The sequence below is a fragment of the Oryza brachyantha genome, chromosome 3, assembly GCF_000231095.2.
Source record: "Oryza brachyantha chromosome 3, ObraRS2, whole genome shotgun sequence".
NCBI classification, from domain to species: Eukaryota; Viridiplantae; Streptophyta; class Magnoliopsida; order Poales; family Poaceae; genus Oryza; species Oryza brachyantha.
Genome location: NC_023165.2, coordinates 28,378,708 through 28,404,987, shown reverse-complemented (window position 1 = coordinate 28,404,987; position 26,280 = coordinate 28,378,708). Strand labels below are relative to the sequence as shown.

Here is a 26,280-nt window from a genome sequence, read left to right as displayed (position 1 = left end):
CTTAGCGTACCGTCCTGCCAGTTCACTTACACTCCACCAATCTAGACCACATAACAAAGCAACAACACATCCAGGGCTTAAAATCAACGTGCATGCATTGACTTATTATGGACACACAACGTACGGTGTATTCTAGCCATGCACAAGAACAAAGGAGGTGATTAATTTGACAAAGTCGTAGATGGAATCAATGGCTAATTTGTTTGTAGCGAAGAGTAAACGGCAGGAGGACAAGCTAATTGAATTACATGCCGCTAATGCAAAACGCCATTTTATGTCACATTCATTTTCCCACCTCGATTACACTCAACTATCTCCCTAGAGATAGCAAGCAAGTCATATCTGACCAGTCACAGTGAGCACTAGCTGAAAGAGAGATAAGATAAACACACTCCAAGTTAGGCCACAGGATTAGCCTTTAATTCCCCCCGTTAATCCGTCGCCTTCAGAGTTTTCTTTGCGCAAGCTAGGCTAAATCCTTTCCCATTCGATTCATCATCTAGAAAAAATATTCCCCCCACATCGATTCGCCTTTCGCGAAAATCGATCGAGCCCTCCTTTCCCTGATTCGATTCGTGCGTTGCCCCCATCTATGTGAATAAACAAAATGATTAAAATCTCATCGAACAGCGACCACTGACGCCGCAGTAATCCGCGAGTGAGTGAGCTCACACCTCGTCGTCTTCGATTCCTCCTCCGTTCTGGCTGCCCGCCCGTACGTGTCAAGCGTATCCCACACACGCGGCTATATAAAGGCTGCGCCTTGAGCCCCTTTTCTTCCCAACCAACCTCAGATCAAATCAAGAACAAGGAAGAACTGCTCCTTGTTGTTTGTGGCAAGCAAAGATTTATCCTTTTCATTTTTTTGGAGTGGTTTAGTGAGCATGGTGATGGAGGGTTTAAGGGGCGGCGGCCATGGCGCGGCGGCGGCGGAGGGCGGCTGCGAGGGGTGGGTGGAGGACTCGTCCGTGGATTTCCAAGGGAGGCCTCCTCTCCGCGCCGCCACCGGATCGTGGAAGGCCGCAATGTTCATCATCTGTAAGCCGAATTTACAGCTTTTTCTTGATGAATCTTTGTGTGTGCCGTGTGATTCCGTACTGACATGGTCGTCTTCTTCCTCTGAATTGAAGTGATTGAGTTCAGCGAGAGGCTGAGCTACTTCGGGCTGGCCACGAGCTTGATGATCTACCTGACCAAGGTACTCCACGAGGAGATGAAGTTCGCCGCCAAGAATGTCAACTACTGGACCAGCGTCACCACCCTCATGCCTCTCGTCGGCGGCTTCCTCGCCGACGGCTACCTCGGCCGCTTCTCCACCGTCCTCTTCTCCACTCTCATCTACCTCGCGGTCAGCTCTCTCGCTAGCTTTCTCTCTCTCTCTCTCTGGGTGCATGTCACTTTCTTGATTGGTTGGGATTTTAATGGAGCGCGTCGCCGCCGGCGAACTCTTCTTGTCTTTGCAGGGCTTGATCCTCCTGGCGATATCGCAGCTGTCGCCGAGGCTGAAGCCGGGTCACAACCTGCACCTCCACGAGACGCTCTTCTTCGTGGGGATCTACCTGGTGTCGATCGGCACCGGTGGGCACAAGCCGGCGCTGGAGAGCTTCGGCGCCGACCAGTTCGACGACGGCCACGCGGTGGAGCGGGTGCAGAAGATGTCCTACTTCAACTGGTGGAACTGCGCGCTCTGCGCCGGCGTCCTGCTCGGCGTCACGGTCATCGTCTACCTCCAGGAGAGGGTCGGCTGGGGCGCCGCCGACGTCGTGCTCGCCGCCGTCATGGCCGCCTCCCTCGTCGTCTTCCTCGCCGGCTGGCGGCACTACCGGTACAGGGTTCCCGAGGGCAGCCCGCTGACGCCGCTGGTCCGCGTCGTCGTCGCCGCCGCGAGGAAGTGGCGCCTCCACCTTCCCGACGACGCCAACGAGCTGTACGAGGTTAAGCCACAGAATATCAAGAAGCGGCTGCTCTGCCATACCGATCAACTTAGGTGACAACTTCAACTCACGTTACTTTCTCTGCTTTTTTTTTTTCCCGCGAAAAGCACTAATGATTGATGCCGCCGTGCTTCCCGACCAGTTCAACCGCGAAAAGATTAAGCTGATGAGAAAAAAAAATTCTGGACGAAACAATTGATGGTGAAATGCATATGCGAGGACATGATCGAGATTTTGATGTCATTGTAATCTTGGAACGTGTGGATGACATGGGCAGGTTTCTTGACAAGGCGGCCATAGTGGAGCACGGCGGCGGCGAGGAGAAGCGCGGGGCGTGGCGGCTGGCGACGGTGACGCAGGTGGAGGAGACGAAGCTGGTGCTGGCGATGGTGCCCATCTGGGTGGCCACGCTCCCGTTCGGCATCACGGCGGCGCAGGTGTCCACCTTCTTCATCAAGCAGGGCAGCGTGATGGACCGCCGCATGGGCCCGCACTTCGTGCTGCCGCCGGCGTCCACCTTCGCGATGGCCGCCATCGGCATGATCATCGCGGTCGCCGTCTACGACAAGGTCCTGGAGCCGTACCTGCGCCGCCTGACCGGCGGCGAGCGCGGCATCAGCATCCTGAAGCGCATCGGCGTCGGCATCGCGTTCACCATCGTCGCCATGGCGGTGGCGGCGACGGTGGAGAGGCGGCGCCTCCGCAGCCCCTCGCCGGCGTCCATGTCGGTGTTCTGGCTGGTGCCGCAGTTCATGCTGATGGGCATCGGCGACGGCTTCGCGCTGGTCGGGCTCCAGGAATACTTCTACGACCAGGTGCCGGACAGCATGCGCAGCCTCGGCATCGGCCTCTACCTCAGCGTCATCGGCGCCGGCAGCTTCCTGAGCAGCCAGCTGATCACGGCGGTGGACCGAATCACCTCCCACGGCGGCCGCGCCGCCGGCTGGTTCGGCAAGGACCTCAACAGCAGCAGGCTGGACCTCTTCTACTGGCTGCTGGCCTGCATCGGCGTCGCCAACCTCGTCTTCTACGTTGTCGTCACCGCCAGGTACTCGTACAAGACCGTCAAGGCCGGCAGGGTCGTCGACGACAAGGCCGGCGACGTCGAGTGCGCCGCCGCCGGAGCTGGCTACTGATTAATCCATGCAGCTGAGCTGATCAATTAGCTAGCTAGCTAGAAAGAAAGAAAGAAAATGGCGTCATCAAATAGGAGTATGAGCTGCTTTGTGGTACATGACAACAACAAAACTGTAAGGATTAAAGTCGTTCGTCCATGTATATGCTTAATCTGCTTTGTGTGGGTGCCATTCGATCCAATGATGCTAATCTGACTGTTTAGTGTAGCTGTGATTAAATATGCGTGCGCTTAGTGCAAAGTGGCCGGTACACAATGCAACAAGACCAAACCGGCCTCATACAGGACGGAACAACTCTTTCTCTTCTTCTAATATATCGATGCGCAAAACAAAAGTGCAAGCGGCCGGGTGCTGTGCAGATGGGTTGCACTTGGGGGGATTGGAGTGAGATGGGCCAAAAAGCCTGCTAGTTGGTTGGGGATACGTTTGCTATATGGGCCGAAAAGTCTACAGACATTGGGTGTGGTGCTTTCATTGGGCTAGGCTCGCTAGTATTGGGTCATCAGGTCCAATGGTAAAGCACTGCAGATAAGTCACATGGAAAAGGTCCATTTTACATCTCTCAACCATGAGTCAAGTTTAATCCACGTCCCCAACCACAAAACATGGCATATTCTCGTGTCCCCAACTATTAAAATCAGTGTAAATTAAAGGCTCGTTTGGTACAATTTTAGCTCTACTTTCATCTTTTTTGGAGCTGAAACACAGTCAAACGCAAAGTGGCTAGTTTCAGTTCATGGTACTATGCAAAGCTAGTACTACGTACAGCACTGGCTATACGTGAGCTACAGTAGATCAGTTGACGCTGCGACCATGTTTATCAACTTTTTTTTTTTGAATTAGTCAGTAACTTGGAGCCTTTTTTTCTTCTGAACAAATGAGCATTTTGGCACGTTTCTAGAATCAAACCATTGTATTTATATTTTTATTGAGGTTACACAGCTGTGCTAGGTTGTCTTAAGGCGATGTGAAGAAAAGTCTTATTCGATTCCTCGTGTGTTAAGGTTCGGGCACGTTAAGAAAAGCTTTGCTGACATGTGAGACACATGCCGCCGTTGTTTAATAACGGTTGCGAGCATTGTGCTGCCTGCACTGACTTCACACGCCCGTGAATGGGCACCAACCAACGATGCCGCCGAATATTCCTTGCAACGGTTATAACTTGATCATGTCTAATTATCAGATGTAATGTATTTTATGACCAGAAATTATTTCATGGATAAAAATCTATTATGTATTCTTAGCAGCTTCAAAATCAACGGTAAAAACAAGCTATGAAAAGAACATTAAAATCAACTCTAAAATTAACTTTTTGAAAATTTGCTTATGACCGGGAAGTTGAATAGCAAACAATAAAACTCTTAATTTTTGGTTACACACTTGTGTGTTTGGTTTTGAAAATGGGACAGGATGAGATCATGGGATATGACCATCCTTGAAATTTCAGATGGGATGATCTCATTTATCTATTTAGTTTATGTAATGTGTTGGTGCTAATTTTTTGTTTCATATAAGGGACTAGAGTGTGATCCGATGGATGGAGCTTAAGCTTAGCATTAGCCTCGGCTGCTTCGAGCGGCGATCTCATCGCCCGACTAAAGCGGCATGAAAAGCAGAAGTAGATGAGCCGGGTAACGATTTGTGGAGGCAACAATGGTAAGTGGGTCTAGACGTCACGCCGGAGGTGACGGTGCTATCCTGATCTAAAAGTACCGAGGACGGTGCCTTGAACTAGAAGTTCACAGATACATGGCGACGCAATGAGCAGTTTACGGATATAGACACTGAACTGAGATCGCCTGTAGTAGGACAATACTGTAGAGGATATGTGCCCGTATCATAGGTGATGCAACGCTGTCTCGAGCCACCGATGGTGGCGACCCTACCGGGCAGTGGCGATAGCTCCGAGCTTATTGGCATCATGTGCATTATTTAGATAGGTTTGATCAGCCTGATTGAGGTTGGCAGATGAGTTAAATTTGAGAGAAATATTCCGGATGCATACCACCCATCCATTCTCAAATTAAACTTCCTGATAAATGGATTATAAGCTCCAGCCCATTCCATCCGTGAAAAAAAAATACTTGGTTAATCTAACTCATCTGAGGTCAATTCAGGTTTGTTTTAACATTTTGGGAAACTAAAGCGAAGCTATCAAGCAAGAGACAATTAGATTGCTGATAAGTTCACTGCAACTTGCACCATTTTTATACAAATCAAACAACCCAATTGCACGCACCAAGACAAAAAGGCAGGGAGCACCAGCATCGCTGGAACGGTGGCGTCTTTATCCTCCTCCTGGTTGATTATTCTGCGTTCCCTCGCGCGTCGCCGCGGTCCCGACCCGACCTGTTTTCTTGTACGGATAACGGATACCATTCACGGATCTTTTGTGGCATATATTTCCTGCACTAGCGTCTTGTGCACATATACTGCTATACTGATATTGGAGTCAAGAGAGGTGGATGTTAACCCCTCTAATTTTTTACCCGCGGTGTATTAACTATCAATGTAATGTTTTCTAAAACACTAACGGTATAATATTTTTAGAAAATATTCTGCATATAAGTATTCTAAAAAATAAAATAATTTCGCTTTTAGACTTTATAAGAGTTACTGCTCAATTAGTACTAAATTAATGATATTTATGTGATCAGTCGATAACTTATCATCTTGTTCTACATGACAAAAGGACTTTTACTGTGTTTATATTAATATTTTAGCTGACCGTGCCACCTAAGTATATAGCATGATAGTACCCTGGCTAATTAGAAATTGACATCACTCCGTGGTGTTATTATTAGTGGCAGTGATGTTAATATATAAAGATTTAGTTATATTTATACATAACATCGTATAGAAAATAAATGCAGGGTAGAAAAATGTTGCCAACCTTATAAAATAGTACTTGTAGTGTCATACCATAATATGAGATCATCTGTATTGCATATAGAGTATTTAACAAGTAACATACCAGGCACGAGATTTATATAGGCAAAATGGAGAATTTTGATCCTTAGTTTTTTTTACCCTATAGATATCCTTTGGATCAAAGGATTTTAATTTATAAAACTCCAAATAGATACATTTCTAGGCACCAAACCCATATGTTTTTAAACAAGTGATCTAACCTTACTGTTTTTATTTCCTTTGAGAAGTGCAATGCAGACCACACCCTCTCCCATATGACTAACATACAATATAAAAATCATGTATTTTACCTACGAACCATCTAAACACAAGTAATTCATGTGATTCCTTCCGGTGAGTGTTCAAAAACGAAACCTAACATGTGTCCTTTTAACAGGCAGATATGATGGGTTTGTGTGAACGATCTAATTTGGCTCTTCAAGTGAAGCATGCCAATCCAAACTCAGACCTGATAAGGCGTTCACCTAACTATTCTTACGAAGATGCTCATAGCCATTAGGGCAGGATGTATCGTGTATTTATACCGATAAGTGTACGTGTGTATATGAGCATTTGTATTTATAATGTTCAAAAAAAGGTCTGTGGTGCATATTGGCCGGCACAGAAGATCCCATGAAAGGTGGTGGTGGTATGGCAGTGCTTCTTCGATCTTATCTCCGGTGAGTCATTTCCGCATGTGAATGGGCGCGACAGTCCAACTTATCAACTGTGTTTCGGAGGCGTTTTTGTGCATAACCCCTCGTGTTATGCAGTTTGTGCTTGTGTCGTGGGCGCGCCTCACTGATTTAGAAATCGAAAACCCAGGCCTATGTTTGCTTTCAAGTCATAAACATAATGATTTTTAGAGCTACATATCAATATTAAGAAAGTTTATAAAATCAAACAAGAGAATGTTACTATTGGTTGAGAAGATAAAGTAGATAAGAGATTTCATTGATGAAAGTTTATGATTCGTTAAAAACGAAATACATGCGTAGTTCTTCCTCCGTCCTAAAATAACTTCATTTTTTAGTTTTTAGATATAATGTTTGACTATTTGTTTTATTTAAATTCTTTTTGCAATTAATATTTTTCTTGCTATTAGATGATAAAATATAAATAGTATTTTAAGCATAACTAATTTTTTTGAGTTTTTTATATAAATTTTCAAATAAGACGAATGGCCAGACGCTAGACACAAAAACCAAATACTAAAATTTTTTTGGATAGAGATAGTAATTGTTATATTATGAAGGAAGGAATACATATTATGATATTTATTTTGTAGTACAACTTTGCTTCGGAATGTGCAGATATATTTCGCTTATCAACACAACTAATGCCGTCGACTCATTCCTTTGATGCACAATATTTTCACAATTATCTTAGATCGCAATAAATTTTTATTTCTTTGAGCACAAGTGATTTGATTCTTTTACCAAATGCAAGATTGCTTACATCAAGGATGTTATAGACTATACATGTATTGAACTTTCCCTAACCGTTACCGAGGATTCAAATTCGAAATTTAATAAGGTACTATCCCTAATTCCCTATTTCGTTATGATTTTGAACTAACAATGCTAAAAAGGGAGTTGGAATCCCAATTACTCACCCCCTCGCAAAAAGACTTTATTTTTTCTCTATATCCAACGTCAAATTATCTGTTTTATTTAAAAATTATAAAAAAATTCATCGCACGTAAACTATTGTTCATTTTCTATGATTTAATAAAAATAAAATATTAGTCATAAAAATTAAATAAGACAAAGAGTGCAGAAAATATAAAAAATAAACTTATTTTAGAACATATGAAGTAAACAATTACTGAGTCATTTCCACGATTTTGAGAAAATGTAGTGGTCGTGCCACAAAAGAGAAATGCCCGGGACAACAATCTACTAATTCTATCGCAACATAAGGGCTACTTTAGAAGTTCTACACTTATCAGTTATCATCACAGTATCACACCACACACCTATCTGTCGTCAACTTGGTGGCTTCTCTATCGTCAGAAAAAAAAAAGGAGCAAATAAAAGAGGAAGACTTGGTGGCTTCTCAGTGGGCAGGGGCACACGGTTTGGATTTTGTCCCCCTATAAGAGCAGTCTTCTATTAGCCGCGTACAGATAGATAGACACCGAATTCTTGATTGCAAAGAGAGGAAGAAAACGAAAGCGAGATGAGGAGTAACTCGGTTCTGTTCTTGGCCTTCGTTCTTCTTGCCGTCTTCCTCGCGGCGCTGATTCCCTTCGCCGAATCCAGCAGCAGGCACCATCACCACCCGCATCTCCATGGCAGAGGTACGAAGCAAAGCAGAGAAATCGAAAGATCTTTACTTTCTTTTACTTACCAGTTCTTTGCTTAGCTAGTTGCTGCTAGGATTCGGGTCAGTAGCTTAAACTAAAGCAGAAATCTTTGGGATTTTTTTTTCAGGTGACGGCGAGAGAGGAGGAGGAGGAGGAGGAGGAAGGGTGCTAGCGGCGAAGCGGGGAGCGGCGGCGTGGCCATGCTGCGACAACTGCGGCGGGTGCACCAAGTCGATCCCGCCGCAGTGCCAGTGCATGGACGCCCGGCCGGCGGGGTGCCACCCGGCGTGCAGGAGCTGCGTCAAGTCCAGCCTCAGCGTCTCCCCGCCGGTGTACCAGTGCATGGACCGGATCCCCAACTTCTGCCAGAGCCGCTGCACCGCCGCCGCGGCCCACTGACCTCGCTCGCCGCCGCCGACGACCCACCGGCCACCGCCGCCGACCGGCGCCGGCCACGTCCCTTGGTTAATTACGAGTGGTTTTGTTTGTGTTTTTTCTTTTTCGTGTAAAGCTGAAGAGGTTGTGTACCTACCTTGGAGGTGATTGGAGCAGCTGGTTTCAGGATTATCTGCTGAAACCATCCTCCTTGCTCATCTCCTCGCTCTGCTTGCTAACTACGGAGTAATTGTAGAGAGGTGGGTAGAGATTACTCGCCGAGCTATCTATGCCAAAGGCCATGGTGATTCACTAGTTTTCTTTTCACCTTTTTACCGCTCTTGTTGGATATGAATGAACGAATTGATGGTAAAGATAAAAAATCGCTGGAAGCAAAAAAGATCGATGCACTCATGGTTCATATCTTCCTCTTCTCTTGGTACTCTCGATTGGGTCATTGGGTGAACGAGGATGCTGAAAACCAGCTTTGTTTGATGAGTGCATGAACCTGGACGCAATCCGGCATCATGTTCCAGGTTGGGGACGGGAACGAGGCTAATGAAATTTCAGAACGGAGCGTCATGCTTGTGTCTGTTGTTGTCATCAACCGAATCAATCACAGCATGACAGCAAGACTAATTGCCATGAACAATATCACGATGGTAAGCTTGCACTTTTTGGTTAGTGGGAGGCTGGATCCGCATTTCCAAAGGATATGCCAAGATTTTTAGTAGGGCACTTTGTTTAGGCATCAAAGTCTGGAAAAAAAAGGGTAGGAATATGCTCTGTACTAAGAACCAAGCTCCAATTGTGCAAGTTTGCACGACTTTTATACTTTTGAATTCAATATTTGCACTTGAGAAATTTCGCGATACCGCTGTGTGAATCAATGATCCAAATCTGAAAGAGTTCTCTGCAGCCCTGCAGCAGTGCCGATACTGAAGAGGAAACGCAGATGAATAAGTCCATTTGAGGTCCCTCAACTTATCATCCAGTCTGTGATCGTAAAATCAGATACAATCGGTCCCTAAACTATCAAAACAGGTGCAAAAGAGGTCCCTCGGCGGTTTTAGCGTCTATATTACTAGTTTAACTAAATCTCCGTCCCACGTGGCATTGACATGACGCTTACGTGACAATTATATATCAGAAAAACGGTGGGCCCACCTGTCAGCTACACACAAAAATGATTTAAAAATGGCGGGTCCACGTGGGCCCACAGCGAACTAACCAAAAGAAATAAATATGGTCGTGTCATTCCTTCTCCCCTCTCAGCTGACATGTGAGCCCAGTATTTTTCTGATATATAATTGTCACGTAAGCGTCATATCAATGTCACGTGAGATGTAAACCTAGTCAAACTAGCAATGTAGGTGTCAAGTTAGCCAAGATCACCTTTAAAACCGCCAAACGTCGGTTTTAATAGTTCAGGAACCAGTTGTATTTGGTTTTATGGTCTATAGACGAAAAACAGACTGGCCGATAAGTTGAGTGACCTCAAATAAAATTATTCCACGCAGATAGGTACAGGAAGAAGAGCTGTGAAGCCCAAGTGTGATCCTCTCATACTTGGCCCAGGTTCTTACGGCCCATGCAGGCACATCTGGACTCCTAGCCACGCACAGCGGAAGCGTCGCTGATTAATACCACCTCGCTGAGTCGAGGCGAACCGGGTACCAGCGATGGGTATAAGAGGAGAGCCCCGTGCACCATTTGTCCATATTTACCTGGGCGGGGCCGACTGGCGTTAACGAAGGCCGACGGGCAGGCCAGGTCAGAGACTAATGCTAAAATTTATCCTTGTCTTCCTCATCTTAATATTTCATTGTTTGTCTTACTAAATTTTTTTTATTTTTATTAGATAATAAAATATAATTATTTTTGTTTGTGACTATTTTTCTTATTATCTTTTAATAAATATTTTAAGTAAGATGAATGCTTAATCTTATTGGACATGAAATTGATAAATACAGTATCACTGTTGCTTGATTAGCTTAGTTTGACCTTGTGCTTTGGTGGTGGCCAAGCATCAGAAAGCGACATGCGAACTCATTTGTTTTCTGTTTGTTAGTCTGCATGGAATAGGGAAGAAAACGATAAGGAAGCAACGATGATCCGCCGGTGGTGTACTGCTGCCGGCCTTGGCCGCCGCCTTCTCTCCTCCGTCTCCGCGAATGCTGGTCGCCCTCCTCCGCCGCTCCTCATTCCCAGGCCAATCCCGTTCTCCTGCAGCCATCACCTCCCCTTGTCCCTGCCTCACCCTCCTCTGGGCCGCCTCAATCCCACCCAGATGCAGGTGCGCCACTTCGCTGTCAAGGACAGATCACGAGCGCCGCAGACGCCCACCACCTCCAAGGTCAAGAAGTACAAGATCAAACCCCCTTCGTAAGCGCCGCACCTCATGATTTCTTCTTCAATTAATCAATCAACTTTCACCTCACCCCACTCATCTTTCTTTGTTTTCACTTGGAATACATACTACTACTTAGGTCCATGAAGTTTCGATTCAGAGTCATGAATGACGGCCAGGTCCGCAGGTGGAGGGCCGGCAAGCGCCACAATGCTCACCTCAAGGTACACACGTTTCTCTCATGCCTTTCTTTCTAGGAGCCATTTCCTCATTACTCATGCACTGTTTTCCTTGTATGACCATTCACTATCCAGATACTATTAGTTAGTGTAGCGGATTACCGTTGCGTAATGCATCCATGAATTGTTAGTCATAGTCACTTTTGCTGATGCATTTCTAAATGAATTGTTTCGATCTATGCAATTTTTTAGCCGATTTTTTAGTCCAATGCACACCGAGTTTGTGTTTGATGCTATTGTGTATGCTATTGCAGTCAAAAGAGGCAAAAAGAAGACTTCGGAAGCCTGCATTAGTCCACTTAGCTTATGCAAAAGTTATAAAGAAGCTCAACTTCTGCAGCTAGGAAATCAGGATAGACAGGATGGAGTTTGGCATGGTTGACAGATTGATGAGTACTGTACCAACTGCCGCATTGCTCATGCCGATTTGAATTTTTTTTTAAATTGTTGTTTGATACATTTTGTCTGTTTTTGTTTTCTGCACAGTATGGTTGATAAAGCCCATGTCTTTTGCTATGTATAATATTCATCATAATAGTGGGATAACTGATGCACCTGATAATTTACATGTCTGAATTGGACATTACTGTGGATGTGGGTTACCACCATGAAGGACATTGCCGTCCTAAAAGACCTTTATTGATCAGCTTGTAGACTTATTCTTAAAAAAGGCACCCAGGTTCCTATGAATACGTTCAGTATCTGTACAAATCCTATGATATTTGTTCAAGAAGATTAAAAATGAACGGGTTAACGAGCGTGCGAAAAGTTCATATGCAAAAATTCAAGATGATGTTAGGCCCAACACTGGCAATCAATTTTTACCATCTTTTTGTTCGGCAATCAACGACTTCTGACGGTCAACGTTGGATCAGTATATGGAAGTGTAGTAGATGATAGGTATCTGCGTAAATCAGTTTCATTGATCCGTGGATTTCATATTTAGGTGGAGTACAACACCCTCTTCTAGCCTCGTGCTTTTCTTTTCTTGACAACGTGCTGTTAAGTGTTAACAACCCATATAGGCATTTGTGCCCTTTTACTTTCAAACATTATTTCTATATAAAGTTTATTTAATATGTATAAGATTATATAAGTTTTATTTCTATATATATGAATCATCCATACCAAATGTTATATACAGGTATATAATTTCTATGTTTCCTTTAGTTTGAATATTTGTTCATTTATATACCAAATATTTGTGTGTATGAAGTTTTTGTACTTTTTATGTGTATGTGTATGAAGCATCTATACCGAATGTTAGCTTTCTATATACAATTACATGCCTAAAGTTTCGATATTTTTTATAATATTTGTGTGTATAAAATTTGTATGTTGAGTAGCTATATGTATAAGAGAATCATTAGACACTGAATGTTTCTACATATATATTTCATGTATAAAGTTTATGTGTATAAAATAATTGTGTATGAACGCTAACCATTCAAACAAATACATCTTACCAGAGGAATACACGTGCGGGCTCATGCTCTTTCAGCCCTTAGTTCTGACCGCCCCTAAAAGACACAGGGGTGATTGGTATTTTTAAATAAAAATTAATTTGTGAATAAAAAAAATCTTTATATATATTCTTAGCGATCTAAAAATCAAAACTGAAAACTAAACTTTGACGAAAAAATCTCAAAATAAACTCCACAATTTAAGATTAACCATTTAAGTTTTGATTTATACGCATTGAAGGCTAAATTATAACGGTCACTAAACAACTCTATTCCATATTACTCACACTAGATCTCTTACATGACTGTTTGTCTTTTTTTTATTCATTCCCTCCTCCCAACTTACGCATGAGAGAATAAAACATAAGACTATAAGAAAACATTAAGTCTATTTTAGTAATATATCTGTTACAGTACACGTGGCCTGTTCTTGATTAATATCGGTAGCATTTTATAAGTATTCTGATGGGTGTCAGTCTATCATTTTTGCGTTCCTTTTATTTTCTAGTTTTAAACTGGATGTATGGCCGTATAGACAAGTTGAAATGGGAGACCAGGTTGATTGTGAAACAGCCTATCTATAAACGAAAAAATTGTAAACAAACATATCTTAGTGATTTAGAAGTTAAAATTAGAAAATAAATTTTGATAAAAACTCTTAAAATTAATAGGTAGAAATTTAAATATTGATAACATAACAGACACCTCCCTCTCTAAAATAAAAGCATAGAGAAATACTCGTATATTGTTTTATTTCGCGTGCAAGCACGAGCGGAGTTTTTATAGCGGCCATGGCGACTGTCGCCTTGTTCCCCTCGTCTGCCAGCGCCCACGCCGTTCGCGCCGTCGCGGCTGCGCCCACCGCCGCACCCCACCCACGCCGCGCTCGTGGCTTCACGCCTCCCGGTCGCTCCGCCGCGGCGATGGACGCCTTCCACGTGTCGTCGCAGGCCGCCGAGCCGCTCCTCCGCTCCACCGCCGCCGCCGCCGCGGCGTCGGCGTCGGCGGCCGCCTCCAACCCCAGGCTCCGCGTGCGGCAGCCCCACCCTCATCCTCCGCGCCCCTAATTTTAGCCCTCGTCGCTTCTTCTATTCTGGGGCAAGGTGCTGGTAGTGGTCGTGGTTTTTGACGAGATGGAGGTGGCTGTGCAGGTTCGGACACATGCGCAGGGCGGCGAGTTGCCCTCCAGCGGCGGCGCCGGAGATGGCGCGGCCGGGAAGGACTTCTCGTGGGCTTCCGTCATCCTTCCGTAAGATAACTCCTAGCTCCATCCACATACCAGTGGCATTTGGGGATGTAATCGAGAGTCTGATGGTGATAGGCTGAACGCATTTCTAGTTTGGTTCCAGCTTTCGATGTCGAGGAATAGAACCTAAATCCTAATTGAAGGAACCGTGAATGCTTTCTAATTGTTTAGTACATATTGCTTGCTCCATCGTGTTGGGGAGGACATCCATATCAAATTTGGGCATCATAATGCATTGAAAGGAAGGTGCAATACAGTTTTGCACTCTTTTTCCCTTTTATCTGCTTAAATGCTAGGCTACACGATTTTTCATGTTGAACTGCTATCCATGTGCTTAAAGCGGTTAATTCAGAAAATGTTAGGTCTGCATAATATTTTGATTACATACTGAAGGCATACGTTATAGTTGGATCTAAACCGTTGGTGCTTATTATATTAGTCTGACTTGGAATATGGACAAAAAAAACAAATGCATAAAGGGTAAATTGGAAAATGTAACAAGCTCTAACCACTTATGGATGGATGTTTGGAAACTAGGTTCTTGTTCCCTGCATTGGGAGGACTCCTTTTTGGTTATGACATTGGTGCAACCTCAGGAGCATCCATATCTCTGCAAGTTAGTCCTTATTTTGTTTGCTTTGCAATTTCTTGGAGTTTTCATTCACTGATTCTCTCTAATGGTGTTTATTCCTCTTCAGTCTGCTGAACTCAGTGGAACCACTTGGTTCAGCCTGTCATCTATTCAGCTAGGACTTGTGGTAATTCTTTTTAGATATTTTCGTGCTTATCAAAATTTTGTTTCTTTTCCCAATCATGGACATTATTGTCTTTAATGTGATTTTGTGCCATTCAATTTAGGCAAGTGGTTCACTTTATGGTGCTCTTGGTGGATCGATTCTTGCATACCGCATTGCTGATTTTCTAGGTGCTTCGAAAAACTGCTTTCCACTTTCTTACTATATAATCTTTAACAAGAAAAATTACTCCTAGTCATAACTATCATCGTTGGTTCAGGAAGAAGAATAGAACTGGTCACAGCTGCAGCTTTATATATTTCTGGTGCTCTGGTCACTGGTTTTGCACCTGATTTTGTAGTTCTGATCATAGGTCGTCTCCTCTATGGCCTCGGTATTGGTTTGGTGAGTAACTCCAAGGCAACCTTTTTCTCCCCAAAATGCAATGCCGTTGTTATTGACAAGTAAAAAGTATAAATACATGTGGATGAATTTCAGGGCACTGAGGACCAATAGTTATAGCATATCCTTTTGAGTTGAGTAGCACATTAAAACCTAAACGAGCGTGCGTAATCTGTATACTTGGACTGTGAATTACTCATTCCTTCATGAACTGGAAAGGGAGTCAGCAATTTTATCAGTACCGTCTAATATATCTTATTTACTGGGTATCCACTGTTTCACAAATTTTGACAGAAAGCTAATTTGGTACTCCATCTGTTTTATATTATAAGATGTTTTGGCCCTACCTAGATTCATTCATTGATCAATGTTTATGTTTTATATATGTGGCCAAATTCATTAGCATTCATGTGAATTTAATGAATGCCAAAAAGGCTTATGATGTGGAACACAGGTAATACCAATGTAGCTTGTTGAACACATTTTGGTGAAATTAACTAGAAAATAAGTGGAAAGTAATTGAACGTGTTTGATCCTTCCTGCTATGACAATTTTGTGGACAGGTATAGCAAAATGAACTTAGGTGAAATCCATCATATGGGGGCAAGGTCTTTCCATATGAACTTTGGACATTGTTGTTACCCGGTATTATGGCTTTAATATTTGCACACACTTGTTTATTGCCAACTAAAATAAAATCTACAAATGTCTTTTTGTCAATGTTTTGTTAGAAAGGTGTTATTAAGAGGAATAGAAATGCAAATGAATATATTCATATCGAACTAATGATTTGGAGATAATGAATCATTGTTGTGTCCTTTTATGTTACATCATGGGGTTATGTAACATCACTGAACCACGATGTTGCTCTGTGCCAGGCAATGCATGGTGCCCCTCTTTATATTGCAGAGACTTCTCCTTCAAAAATACGTGGGACATTGATATCCTTAAAGGAGCTGTTTATTGTATTAGGAATACTGGTAACTATCTCTCTTCCAACTGCAACACACTTTTCAGTGTACCCATTTGTCCCCTGCTGACTACATGACTATTAATACAATGTTTTGCAGATTGGATACCTTGTAGGTAGTTTTGAAATTGATGTGGTAGGCGGATGGCGTTATATGTTTGGTTTTGGTGCTCCACTGGCAGTAATAATGGCTATTGGTATGTGGAATTTACCGCCTTCACCAAGATGGCTTCTTCTCAGGGCAGTTCAAGGAAAGGGGTCAGTGGAAGATAACAAAAGGAAGGCAATTCAGGCATTGAGATCACTGAGGGGGCACTCTAGAAGTGACAAGGTGTTAACAGATGAGATTGAAGATACCCTTGTGTCTATTAAAGCTGCTTATGCAGAACAAGAATCTGAAGGGAACATTTGGAGGATGTTTGAGGGAGCTAGCTTGAAGGCCTTGATCATTGGAGGAGGACTGGTTCTCTTCCAGCAGGTTTTTTTTTCCCTCATCAGCCACTTCCACCCACTTGGAAGTTGGAAGTAGCACAACTGAATATAAAATCTGGCCCTTCATTGGTTATCCTTTTAAGTTTGAAAATATCTTCGCTGTTAGTTCAGTGGAAAGTTTATATTTATGTATTACCTACTCCAAACTAAAGTATTTTACAAGCTATTACATTCAAGTCGAGGATTCTTGATTGAATCTCCAAGAATTATTTGGTAAATAAAAACATCTATTATCTATTTATTTCATGCTGCTTTTGTGCTTTATAATTTTCAAGAGTTGACTAGTGTTACTTCTTTATTATATGCTGAAGCACTGATATTAAGTAAACTGTTATTTCAGATAACAGGCCAGCCAAGTGTTCTATACTATGCAACTTACATTCTTCAGGTACTTCTTCATTTCTTATAAGGACATACAGAAGTGAGATTATTGTAGTTTTCCAGATGGCTTTGTCACCCCAATTCACACAATTAATCCACATCTATTGTCAATAGACTGCTGGGTTTGCAGCTGCATCTGATGCTGCCAAAGTATCAATTTTGATTGGGTTGTTCAAGGTAATTTTACGATGCTAGACCATTTTTATAATCTATCACATACGTTTTTAGATAAAATATAATCTAGTACTGCATATATATAGATAACATTATATATCTATTTTGTTATCCAGCCGGTAGGTGGAAAAGTAAAGAGCTTTTCTTTTACTTTTTTGAACCTCTATATAATAGTTCTATTATTTGCAGTTGCTGATGACAGGAGTTGCAGTATTTAAAGTTGACGATCTTGGAAGGCGTCCACTACTTATAGGAGGCATTGGTGGAATAGTGAGTAATCCTTACATACTTGTTAACTAAGTTCTATGGATGCATGACAAGTGCCATTTTCACCACCTTCCAGTTATTTGAACTCATTTATAGTCTTGGTTGATGTAGATACTAAGATACTGGATGTGTGAGAGCTATTTTTCAATTTTCAAAACATGTGAACAATAATACTACAACAATTATGTTCTGAGTAAATTGCGCTTATGCTTTCTATACCTGGAAATGCAGGCTGTTTCACTGTTCCTATTAGCAGCTTACTACAAGATTCTGAACAGCTTCCCTTTTGTTGCTGTTGGTGCTTTGCTTCTGTATGTCGGTTCTTACCAGGTTGGTGCCTTACTTTATGTAGAAACGATCTATAACGACTTTTTTTATTTATTTATTTTACATAATGAGAAACGATGTATGATTAGTGCAAGAAATTTATGTTGTGATTTCAGGTTTCGTTTGGTCCAATAAGTTGGTTAATGGTCTCTGAGATATTCCCACTTCGGACAAGAGGGCGTGGCATCAGCCTTGCAGTACTAACAAATTTCGGCTCAAATGCATTGGTGACATTTGCGTTTTCACCCTTGCAGGTACGTCTACCCAAATTGTTATCACCTCACGTATATTTGATCTCATTTTTTTTTTGGAGTATTTGTGCTATAATCTAGTACAATCTCCAAAGCCATTGTCTTTTTAGTCATCCCCTTCATCCAAAATAAAAAATAAAAATCAGCCTCTTCTTCGGTCTATAATCCAGACTACTTGATTATACTCCCTCTGTCTCAAAACAAATATATCTAATACTAGATTAGACATATCTGTCTATCCAGATTCGTATTACTGTGATATGATCTGTCTAATCCAATACTAGTTTTTTTCTATTTTGAGGTGGAGGGAGTAGCTGTGTTGTAAATACTATTTTACCGGCAATGCACGCCTTGTTTGGTGCAGGAATTCCTTGGTCCGGCCAATATTTTCATTCTCTTCGGAGCTATATCGTTGCTCTCCCTCGTGTTTGTCATCCTAAAAGTTCCAGAGACTAAAGGACTTACATTGGAGGAGATCGAATCCAAGATCCTGAAGTAATAATGTATCGTGGCTCTACTGCAAACTACACAGTAAGCTCACTGCTGCTTCGGTTGCTTTGTGTTCATTAGATAATCCTGATACGTCTCGATGTAAATTTCTTCAGCCGAGGGTTTTCTGCGTAACTATTATCGTTGTACATGTAGCATTACCAACGTTCTTGTATATGTAAATTCTTGTTTGGCCAAAAAGTTTTTTAGACGAGTCTAAAAAGGCAGTTTTTGAAGTGCTATGGTTTTCTGCCAACACAGGACCAGTCCTATTTTTTTTCTAGTAACACAATTATTAATTATTTTTTATGACTTAATGTGGTATTAGAGTACGTCGTATGACCTAGTTCAACGTCGCTGTAAACGGGGCCACGAAGTTTGGAACCTGTCGCTCAGGAAACGTTAGCATCTATTGCTATAAACCCAGAAGCATTTGCCCAAAGACTAGTTTAACATGGCCGGACCAAAGCTAATGTCACAATCAACGAATTTAATAATCAAACAGAAATGCAGACGTAACAGTACACAATGTTCTTAGTCTTGACAAGACGGTATACCTGTTGTGCTTGGTATTTCGTCCTGGATGTAATAGTACCGTTTATCAAGCTCTTTCATCGTATTCCCTTTTCACCCACATGGCATAATTTTCTTTCTTTCCCTGAGCATGAAGCCTAACTCAGGATGGGTTTTTTGGCCAGATTTTTGTCAGTTTTTTTCTCTTTTTCATGCAACTTTATCGGGTGCTAAATGATGTATTATTTTTTAAAAACATATATTAAAGTCTGTTACCTCATATAACTAGTTTTGTGGAAGTTAATTTCATTGTTTATATCATTAAACTCTACAATAAAAATTAGAAAAACTTTTATCTTCGTCTACCCAAAAGAATACAATCTCAATTGTCTAATCAATCATTGATTATATTCCTAAAAGAAAAGCTGAGCTTTCAGGGTTCACTGATGTTTGTTAATTGTTATCATGACGGTATCATCATGATAAGCAAGAATCCAATAATTCTAGGTGGCAGTAGACGCGCTGCAAACATCAAACGACTGACCAAATGCAGCAAGCTGAACCAACCTGCATATTGGTCACACAATGGAAGGGAAACAAGCAATGCAGCATTCATTCAGAATCGGTGTCGTGGAAACGGAAATGCGGTTCTCCGATGGGGAGGTTACGGTTCAACGATTAATAATTGTAATACAAAAGATTAGTTAAAAGTCAATGGAAATTTGGCATTTGCAAATATATGGTCATGTTTTTCTTTTATAAATGATGTCCTGGAGATTTAGATGTCTAGAACTATATAAATCGAATATACTCATACTAACTTTGAAATGAACAATAACGGCTTGACATTTTGCCCAAAATAATATAAAAAGTGAACAACTCTAAAATACAATTGTAAAAGATAAATCTTTCACTTTAAATGATCGCCAAGAGAAATATATGGACGATTAGGCAAACTATGTCTGGTTAATCACTAAAGATGGACTTTTAATCTTCAGAATCCAATCAACATTTCATCAGGCTTGTGCTGGTTGACCCTGCTGGTGATGCTCACACGTTTGCACGACTCTTCTTCTTCTTCTTCTTCGCAGGACAGGCAAGGTCTGAAAACCTGAGACCAGCGACAGCGAGATCGTTGGACCGATGATTGACTGACCGACCAATCACCTGGGAGCTTACTCCAGCTTGGATTGGATTCCCAGCAGGACCGGGCCGGTGCAACTACTGCGCGACCGCGGAATATAAATTCGTCTTCTGCCTCACCCTCTCAGCTCTGCACGCGTTTCTTGACCAGCCATGGCTGCTTCTCCTTCTTCGCTGTCGCCGCAATGGGCCTCACGTGTTTCTGTCCATCAGTTCACTGCCCCCAGCCATGCTCTTCCTGATTTCATCTCCCCGCGAATAATCCGTGATCCGAACAGCTTCCAACGCCCCATGTGATAATATTATTATATATATTGGATTTCTTTTACTTTCAGAAACTTTCAGATTATTTTTTTTGGGGGCAAAAAAAAATACGAATCCACTGGGCGAGTCATGGGAGCTTGTAGGTTGCAACGTCGAATTATCGCAGATTTCACAGGATTCCAGCGTTGCACGTTGGCCCCATGTGGAGGTTCATGCCTATCCAGGCCTGAAAATCTCGCGAATCAAACAAAACAAATCCTTTTCAGAACGTGAAATTCTTTAAAACATTCGCGTTTAGCACAAGATTTCACGTAGTGGAGATGGACTTCGTCTGGTTAGGTGGTGACAATGATATGGATGCATGCAAAAACAAGAGGAGGTGAAACTTTAACGTACGTGAAGGGCAGAGCAAGTTCAGTAGGATAGTCAACTACTAGCTATTGTTAAAAAAAACTACTAACTCCAATTCATCTATAGTCAATCTAATATCAATTTATACAATAGTTAACTACAAAGCATATAAATATATGGTCTCATATATCATACACACATTCATTTTGGAGCCCGTGCTGTAGCTAGCTATAAATTAGTAGCCTACTACTTTTCTCTTCTATTCTTTTATCTCTTTAAAATATATTTACAGTTGGTTTATAGTCTGCTATTGTACTGCTCAAGAAGATCATTTGGTATCTACTAACCGGCAAGAAGATCGGGCTCCCAATTTGCCATGAAAATCACTAGGAGACTCTATATTGTCTGGCTTTTAGAGTTTCTGATACTGTCGCCTACTAAAGTAATTGGGCTTACCGTCAGGTTTAGGATGAAAACAAAATACTTACTTCCTAGAACATTTGACGTTGGTTAGTATAAAATTATACGAGTCAACGTCATATAAATAAAAATGGAGGTAGTACGTAGAAAAGATGTCAAGTCATACTGGAAATAAAGTAGCCATATTTATCCATTTAATTATTTAGCGGCGATGCAATAGGACATTGAGAGAATCTAAAAGTATTGAATCCTATACATGGACAGAATTGAAAAACTGTACGACGATTTTTTATGATAAATTATTTCTCTTCTAATTAGGCTTTAGAGCCCATAAGAGCCATCACGTTTCTTTTCTACCGTTAGCGCCGTTACATTTGATCGTAACAAAGAACCAAAAAAAAATGATCGCATGCTGTTGGTCAAAAGTGACATTTGATCTGTCATGGATTTTGTCAACATTTACACCAATTACACTAATGTCAAGTGCCGGAATATATAACCGTGCCGGCTACCGAGTTTGAATGAAATTAGACAAATGAAAATTTTATGCAGTTTTCCATTGCTTAGCAGGCAACTGTATGATTACGGCGTGGTTACTGGGTATATCATCATCGTAGTACGACAACCCCTCTCAGGCTTGGTTACGGAGTCTACTTGAGGACAGTGAGGCATGGCACTGTTTGCACACGCGGCGCACGTGCCAACCTGCTCGACGGCCGGCGTCTGCGAAAGGACTGAATCACAAACAGGACAGGCAGGACAGCAAGTGGTCCTCGCCGTAGACGAAACCCAACAGAGTGATGCTTCTTCTCTTTTTCCTCTGTACCTGTCGATGGTTCACTTCGGTGCCCACTGTATGTCGCAGCTAGCTAAGGTACTACTAGCACGTGTAGTCCGCAAAATATAATTATTTTAATTAATAAAAATAATATGTTATCTCTAAGTAAATAACAAATGAGATTTGTTTCGGTCTAAAAAAATATGTCAAGACACTGATATCTCACAATACCTCATATTACTTAGATAAAAGCAGAAATAATTTTGTATAAAAAGTGATTGATGGAGAAAAACTACTGTAAAGGGATTGAAATAATAATATTTCATGACAACTTTTAAATACTAAAAATACTTATATTTTATAATAAAGCGAGCACTTGAGAAAATATGTACTCTTTTCTTTACTTGCACCCATAAGTCAAATATTAAATTTTTAACCTTAAATTTACAGTTGATTTTGAGTTTTTTTATTGTAGCTTATATTTTAACATTTGCTTTTAAATCGCTAAAAACACGTGTGTGTATATATATATATATATATATATATATATATATATATATATATATATAGTCTTTTAAAAAAACAAAAAGATGATGTTTTATCCTTAGCGTACTCTTCTAGTCCTAAATTTGATCTTTGATTTTATAGTTTTCTCATTTTAGTATGTTTTCTATTCTTATCTTTTGAATCGCTATAATATAAATATAAAAGTTTTATTTATAAATTATTTTGGTTTTTTTCCATAGGCCGATCTAATACGATACTACATCCGTCCCGATAATTTTATTTTTCGTTTTTCCATGTCCAACGATTGATCATTCGTTTTATTTGAAAATTTTATATAAAAACTTAAAAAAATTAGTCACGCATAAAATACTACTCATGTTTTATCATCTAGTAAGAATAAAAATATTAATCATAAAAATTTTTAAATAAGACGAATAATCAAAACATTAAAAAAACGATTTTATTTCGGAAAGAAGGAGGTAGTAGTATATTAATAGTCTGAAGAAAATAAAAAAGCAGGGGAAAAGGCGAGAGTGTGCACGCACTACCTGGTGCCAGGCTAAAGCTCCAGCTCCTAGCTGGTAAGGTAGCTTAACTAGCAGCGTGAAAACTTGTAATCATCTCGAACTGAGCTGAGATGAGCTTCTCTTCTCCGGCGCCGTCCACGTCCATGTCCCTCTCCCCGTGTGTCTCGCATCACCACCGACGACCAGACGACCAGCCACGGCTCCTGCTACCCCGCTGCAACAATTAAACGTCATCTTCTTGCCTACTTCACCTCAGTTCGTATTGCTCTCTGGTTATCTGCCATGGCGCCGGACGTTCTTGTCGCCATGCTTCGGCGGCGGCAGCGGCAGTGGCTGGTTGAGCTGATCGGGATCCTGCTGCTTCTTGCTCGAGGTGGCGCTGCCGCCGACGAGTTCGTGTTTCCTGGCTTCTCCAGCGACGTCGTGAACACCACCGGCGTGGCCGTGGTCACCTCCTCCGGTCTCCTCCAGCTCACCAACGAGACGAAGGAGGTGTTCGGCCATGGCTTCTACCAAGCGCCGGTCCGCTTGAGAAATGCTTCCACCGGCGCGGCCGTCTCCTTCTCCACCTCCTTCGTGTTCGCCATCTTGCCGAAGTATCCGGACGCGCACGGCCACGGCCTCGCCTTCGCGCTGGCGCCGTCGGTGGTCGTCCCCGGCGCCGTCGCCGGAAGGTACCTGGGGCTGTTCAATACGGCCAACAGCACGGGCCAGATCGCCGCCGTCGAGTTCGACACGGCGCAGGACGAGGAGCTCGGTGACATCGATGACAATCACGTCGGCGTCGACGTCAACAGCCCGAAATCCAAGAACTCTACCGCGGCGGGGTACCACGACGCCGCCGCCGCCAGCGAATTCACCAGCCTCAGCCTGATCAGCAGCGAGCCCCTGCAGGTGTGGATTGAGTACGACGGCGACAGCGAACGCCTCGAGGTGACGCTGTCGCCGGCCGGCGTGCCCAGGCCGGCCACCCCGCTCGTGTCCTGCACCGTAAACCTCTCGTCGCATGTGACCAACGACACGTACGTCGGGTTCTCGGCGGCGAACGGCGCGGCCGCGAGCTCCCACTACGTTCTCGGCTGGAGCTTCCGCCTCGGCGGCGGCCGCGCGCAGGAACTCGACCTCTCCAAGCTCCCGCGGATCCCATCTCCGAGCAACTCCGAGAAGAAGACGCCGCCGCTGATTCTCTTGACACTTCTCCTCCTCTCCGTCGTGGTCCTGCTCCTGGCGGCGGCGGTCCTGGCAGCGATCGTGGCGCGACGACGGCGGTTCGCTGAGGAAGAGGAGGAGTGGGAGATCGAGTACGGGCCGCACAGGATCAGCTACAAGGACCTGCACGGCGCGACCAAGGGCTTCCGCGACGTCATCGGCGCCGGCGGCTTCGGCCGCGTGTACCACGGCGTGCTGCCGAGGTCCGGCGTCGAGGTCGCCGTCAAGAAGGTGTCGCACGACTCCCGGCAGGGGCTGCGGGAGTTCGTGTCGGAGATCGCGAGCATGAGCCGGCTGCGCCACCGCAACCTGGTGCAGCTGCTCGGCTACTGCCGGCGGCGCGGCGAGCTGGTGCTCGTCTACGACTACATGGCGAACGGCAGCCTCGACAACCACCTGTTCGGCGGCGCCGGCGGCGGCGGGGCGCCGGCGCTGAGCTGGGAGCAGCGCGGCAAGATCGTCCGGGACGTCGCCGCCGGGCTGCTGTACCTGCACGAGGGGTGGGAGCAGGTGGTGGTGCACCGGGACATCAAGGCCAGCAACGTGCTCCTCGACGCCGACATGAACGGCAAGCTCAGTGACTTCGGCCTCGCGCGGCTCTACGACCACGGCACCAACCCGCAGACCACGCGCGTCGTCGGCACGCTCGGCTACCTCGCGCCGGAGTTGAGCAAGACCGGCAAGGCCACCACGAGCACCGACGTCTTCGCCTTCGGCGCCTTCTTGCTCGAGGTGGCGTGCGGGCGGAGACCCATGGATTTCAGAGACGACGACGACTCGCCGGGGCTCGTCGAGCTCGTCCTCGAGCACTGGAAGGCCGGCAAGATCACGGCGGCGAGGGACCCCAGGATCGGCGAGTGCAACGAGGACGACCTCGAGCTCGTCCTCAAGCTCGGGCTTCTCTGCTCACACCCTGACCCGCAGCGCCGGCCGAGCATGAGGCAGGTGGTGCAGATCTTGGAAGGCGCCGCGCCGGCGCCGGAGACGTTGCCGGAAGATCTGGAATGTAGCGGGAGCCTGTTCTACAGCAATTCATTCGACGAGTTCGTCACCGAGTTCCCGTCGACGTCGGACATCACCACGGCGACGACGCACCCGCCGTCCTCGCAGTCCACCGACGAGCAACAATGGCTGGTTGGTTCTGTTGAGTTGAGCAATGTAAAAATGTCAGCGAGCAAACATTTGCAGCAGCATTAGGTGATTTGTTTGGACTTCAAAAACTTTTGGAGTTAACATAGGATACTGTCAATCATTTCAAATAGGGAAAATTGGTTCTATGTCATTGAAATATTATCTAAAAAATTTCAAGATATTTTTTGAACGAAAAATAATTTCATGATATGATCATACAAAGGGTTCGATCAAAGAGCAGCACACAGCATTCAGCTTAGAAGTTATCCCTTTGCAGTTTCAGATGAATGGACACCTGCGAGAAGGCATGAAACTGTGTAAAAGAAATTGCAAGGAGCAACGTGCCAAAAAAAAAATCACCCCTTCTTTCTTGAGGGCGGTTTATTGTTTAGCCAGATCAGAGTACGTAGGCAATAGACTGACAGTCTGATTCTATCATGCAGCAAACATAAAACATTGACACATTGCTCAAAAGGACCCAAAGATATATTGCTACTCATCAATCATCGTGGGAAAACGACAGTGGAAACCTAAAAAAAATTGGAGCCGTCCTAAAGATAACAGAAGATCAACATGACAAAAAGGCCATAGCTCTGACTTCTAAGTTATAAGGATTTGTCTGATTCATACGAGAACTGAAGAGGCTTAAGGGGGGGGGGGGGGGGGGGGGGTTGATTGTTTGCAGAGATAGATTGGTTCTAAACATGACACAGATTACCAGATTGGTTGCAGATAAAAATAACCGCTTGCAACGTGGTGACAAGCAATGCCAGATTTTGTCCATGACACGTTAGTTTACATGTTATCCGAGTTAAAACTAGCAATCCTCATCTTCCTCCTGAGTTCCCCGAGAAGCAGCTTGGATCATTTCATCGTCAACTCCTGCAATTAAGTTCAGAACTTCTAATATCAAATTTCAACATCAACTGCAGATAAACTGGAAGCGAGGTAATACATAATGATTTACCCTCAATGAAAGACTCAAATTC

General features: G+C 43.5%; 5 protein-coding genes across 8 annotated transcripts; all 5 read left to right on the top strand.

Annotated features, from left to right (window-relative positions):
• Positions 1 to 525: 525 nt before the first annotated feature.
• LOC102715382 (protein NRT1/ PTR FAMILY 5.6-like) lies at positions 526 to 3,241 on the top strand. Its single transcript, XM_040522508.1, has 4 exons — positions 526 to 1,038; positions 1,131 to 1,348; positions 1,464 to 1,987; positions 2,212 to 3,241. Exons 1-4 carry the CDS (start codon positions 885 to 887, stop codon positions 3,068 to 3,070), a joined length of 1,755 nt encoding a protein of 584 aa, XP_040378442.1. The 5' UTR covers positions 526 to 884; the 3' UTR covers positions 3,071 to 3,241.
• Positions 3,242 to 7,994: 4,753 nt separating this feature from the next.
• On the top strand, positions 7,995 to 9,275 carry LOC121053872 (Bowman-Birk type trypsin inhibitor-like). The gene is made up of 2 exons (XM_040522172.1): positions 7,995 to 8,282; positions 8,416 to 9,275. Exons 1-2 carry the CDS (start codon positions 8,162 to 8,164, stop codon positions 8,685 to 8,687), a joined length of 393 nt encoding a protein of 130 aa, XP_040378106.1. The 5' UTR covers positions 7,995 to 8,161; the 3' UTR covers positions 8,688 to 9,275.
• Positions 9,276 to 10,358: 1,083 nt separating this feature from the next.
• Positions 10,359 to 11,945, top strand: LOC102715103. Its single transcript, XM_006651907.3, has 4 exons — positions 10,359 to 10,436; positions 10,735 to 11,048; positions 11,153 to 11,237; positions 11,507 to 11,945. The coding sequence occupies exons 2-4, from the start codon at positions 10,774 to 10,776 to the stop codon at positions 11,594 to 11,596; spliced, it is 450 nt and encodes a 149-aa protein (XP_006651970.1). The 5' UTR covers positions 10,359 to 10,436; positions 10,735 to 10,773; the 3' UTR covers positions 11,597 to 11,945.
• A 1,512-nt stretch (positions 11,946 to 13,457) lies between these two features.
• Positions 13,458 to 20,405, top strand: LOC102714821 (D-xylose-proton symporter-like 3, chloroplastic). Of its 4 annotated transcripts, none has more exons than XM_040522322.1 (15): positions 13,458 to 13,746; positions 13,867 to 13,964; positions 14,499 to 14,577; positions 14,660 to 14,719; positions 14,820 to 14,886; positions 14,976 to 15,100; positions 15,976 to 16,077; positions 16,168 to 16,545; positions 16,900 to 16,947; positions 17,055 to 17,117; positions 17,304 to 17,384; positions 17,613 to 17,711; positions 17,825 to 17,962; positions 18,324 to 18,490; positions 20,053 to 20,405. In XM_040522322.1, the coding sequence occupies exons 1-14, from the start codon at positions 13,507 to 13,509 to the stop codon at positions 18,456 to 18,458; spliced, it is 1,713 nt and encodes a 570-aa protein (XP_040378256.1). In that variant the 5' UTR covers positions 13,458 to 13,506; the 3' UTR covers positions 18,459 to 18,490; positions 20,053 to 20,405. The 4 variants fall into 4 exon arrangements, with proteins under 4 accessions (XP_040378256.1, XP_040378254.1, XP_040378255.1 ...); XM_040522320.1 differs by lacking the exon at positions 20,053 to 20,405 and adding an exon at positions 19,453 to 19,724; XM_040522321.1 differs by lacking the exon at positions 20,053 to 20,405 and adding an exon at positions 19,449 to 19,724.
• A 2,630-nt stretch (positions 20,406 to 23,035) lies between these two features.
• On the top strand, positions 23,036 to 25,422 carry LOC102714550 (L-type lectin-domain containing receptor kinase SIT2-like). Its single transcript, XM_040522214.1, has one exon. It carries the CDS (start codon positions 23,234 to 23,236, stop codon positions 25,355 to 25,357), a length of 2,124 nt encoding a protein of 707 aa, XP_040378148.1. The 5' UTR covers positions 23,036 to 23,233; the 3' UTR covers positions 25,358 to 25,422.
• The last annotated feature ends 858 nt before the right edge of the window (positions 25,423 to 26,280 follow it).

What these genes read in the sequence shown, in the direction of transcription:
- LOC121053872 (XM_040522172.1), top strand. Translation starts at nt 8,162, where the DNA reads ATGAGGAGTAACTCGGTTCTGTTCTTGGCCTTCGTTCTTCTTGCCGTC. An exon ending in CCCGCATCTCCATGGCAGAG is followed by an intron (nt 8,283 to 8,415) that starts GTACGAAGCAAA and finishes TTTTTTTTTCAG; the next exon opens with GTGACGGCGAGAGAGGAGGA.
- LOC102715382 (XM_040522508.1), top strand. Translation starts at nt 885, where the DNA reads ATGGTGATGGAGGGTTTAAGGGGCGGCGGCCATGGCGCGGCGGCGGCG. An exon ending in GGCCGCAATGTTCATCATCT is followed by an intron (nt 1,039 to 1,130) that starts GTAAGCCGAATT and finishes TCTGAATTGAAG; the next exon opens with TGATTGAGTTCAGCGAGAGG. An exon ending in CCACTCTCATCTACCTCGCG is followed by an intron (nt 1,349 to 1,463) that starts GTCAGCTCTCTC and finishes TTGTCTTTGCAG; the next exon opens with GGCTTGATCCTCCTGGCGAT.
- LOC102714821 (XM_040522322.1), top strand. Translation starts at nt 13,507, where the DNA reads ATGGCGACTGTCGCCTTGTTCCCCTCGTCTGCCAGCGCCCACGCCGTT. An exon ending in TGGGCTTCCGTCATCCTTCC is followed by an intron (nt 13,965 to 14,498) that starts GTAAGATAACTC and finishes TTTGGAAACTAG; the next exon opens with GTTCTTGTTCCCTGCATTGG. An exon ending in TTATTGTATTAGGAATACTG is followed by an intron (nt 16,078 to 16,167) that starts GTAACTATCTCT and finishes AATGTTTTGCAG; the next exon opens with ATTGGATACCTTGTAGGTAG.
- LOC102715103 (XM_006651907.3), top strand. Translation starts at nt 10,774, where the DNA reads ATGATCCGCCGGTGGTGTACTGCTGCCGGCCTTGGCCGCCGCCTTCTC. An exon ending in TACAAGATCAAACCCCCTTC is followed by an intron (nt 11,049 to 11,152) that starts GTAAGCGCCGCA and finishes ACTACTACTTAG; the next exon opens with GTCCATGAAGTTTCGATTCA. An exon ending in GCCACAATGCTCACCTCAAG is followed by an intron (nt 11,238 to 11,506) that starts GTACACACGTTT and finishes ATGCTATTGCAG; the next exon opens with TCAAAAGAGGCAAAAAGAAG.
- LOC102714550 (XM_040522214.1), top strand. Translation starts at nt 23,234, where the DNA reads ATGGCGCCGGACGTTCTTGTCGCCATGCTTCGGCGGCGGCAGCGGCAG.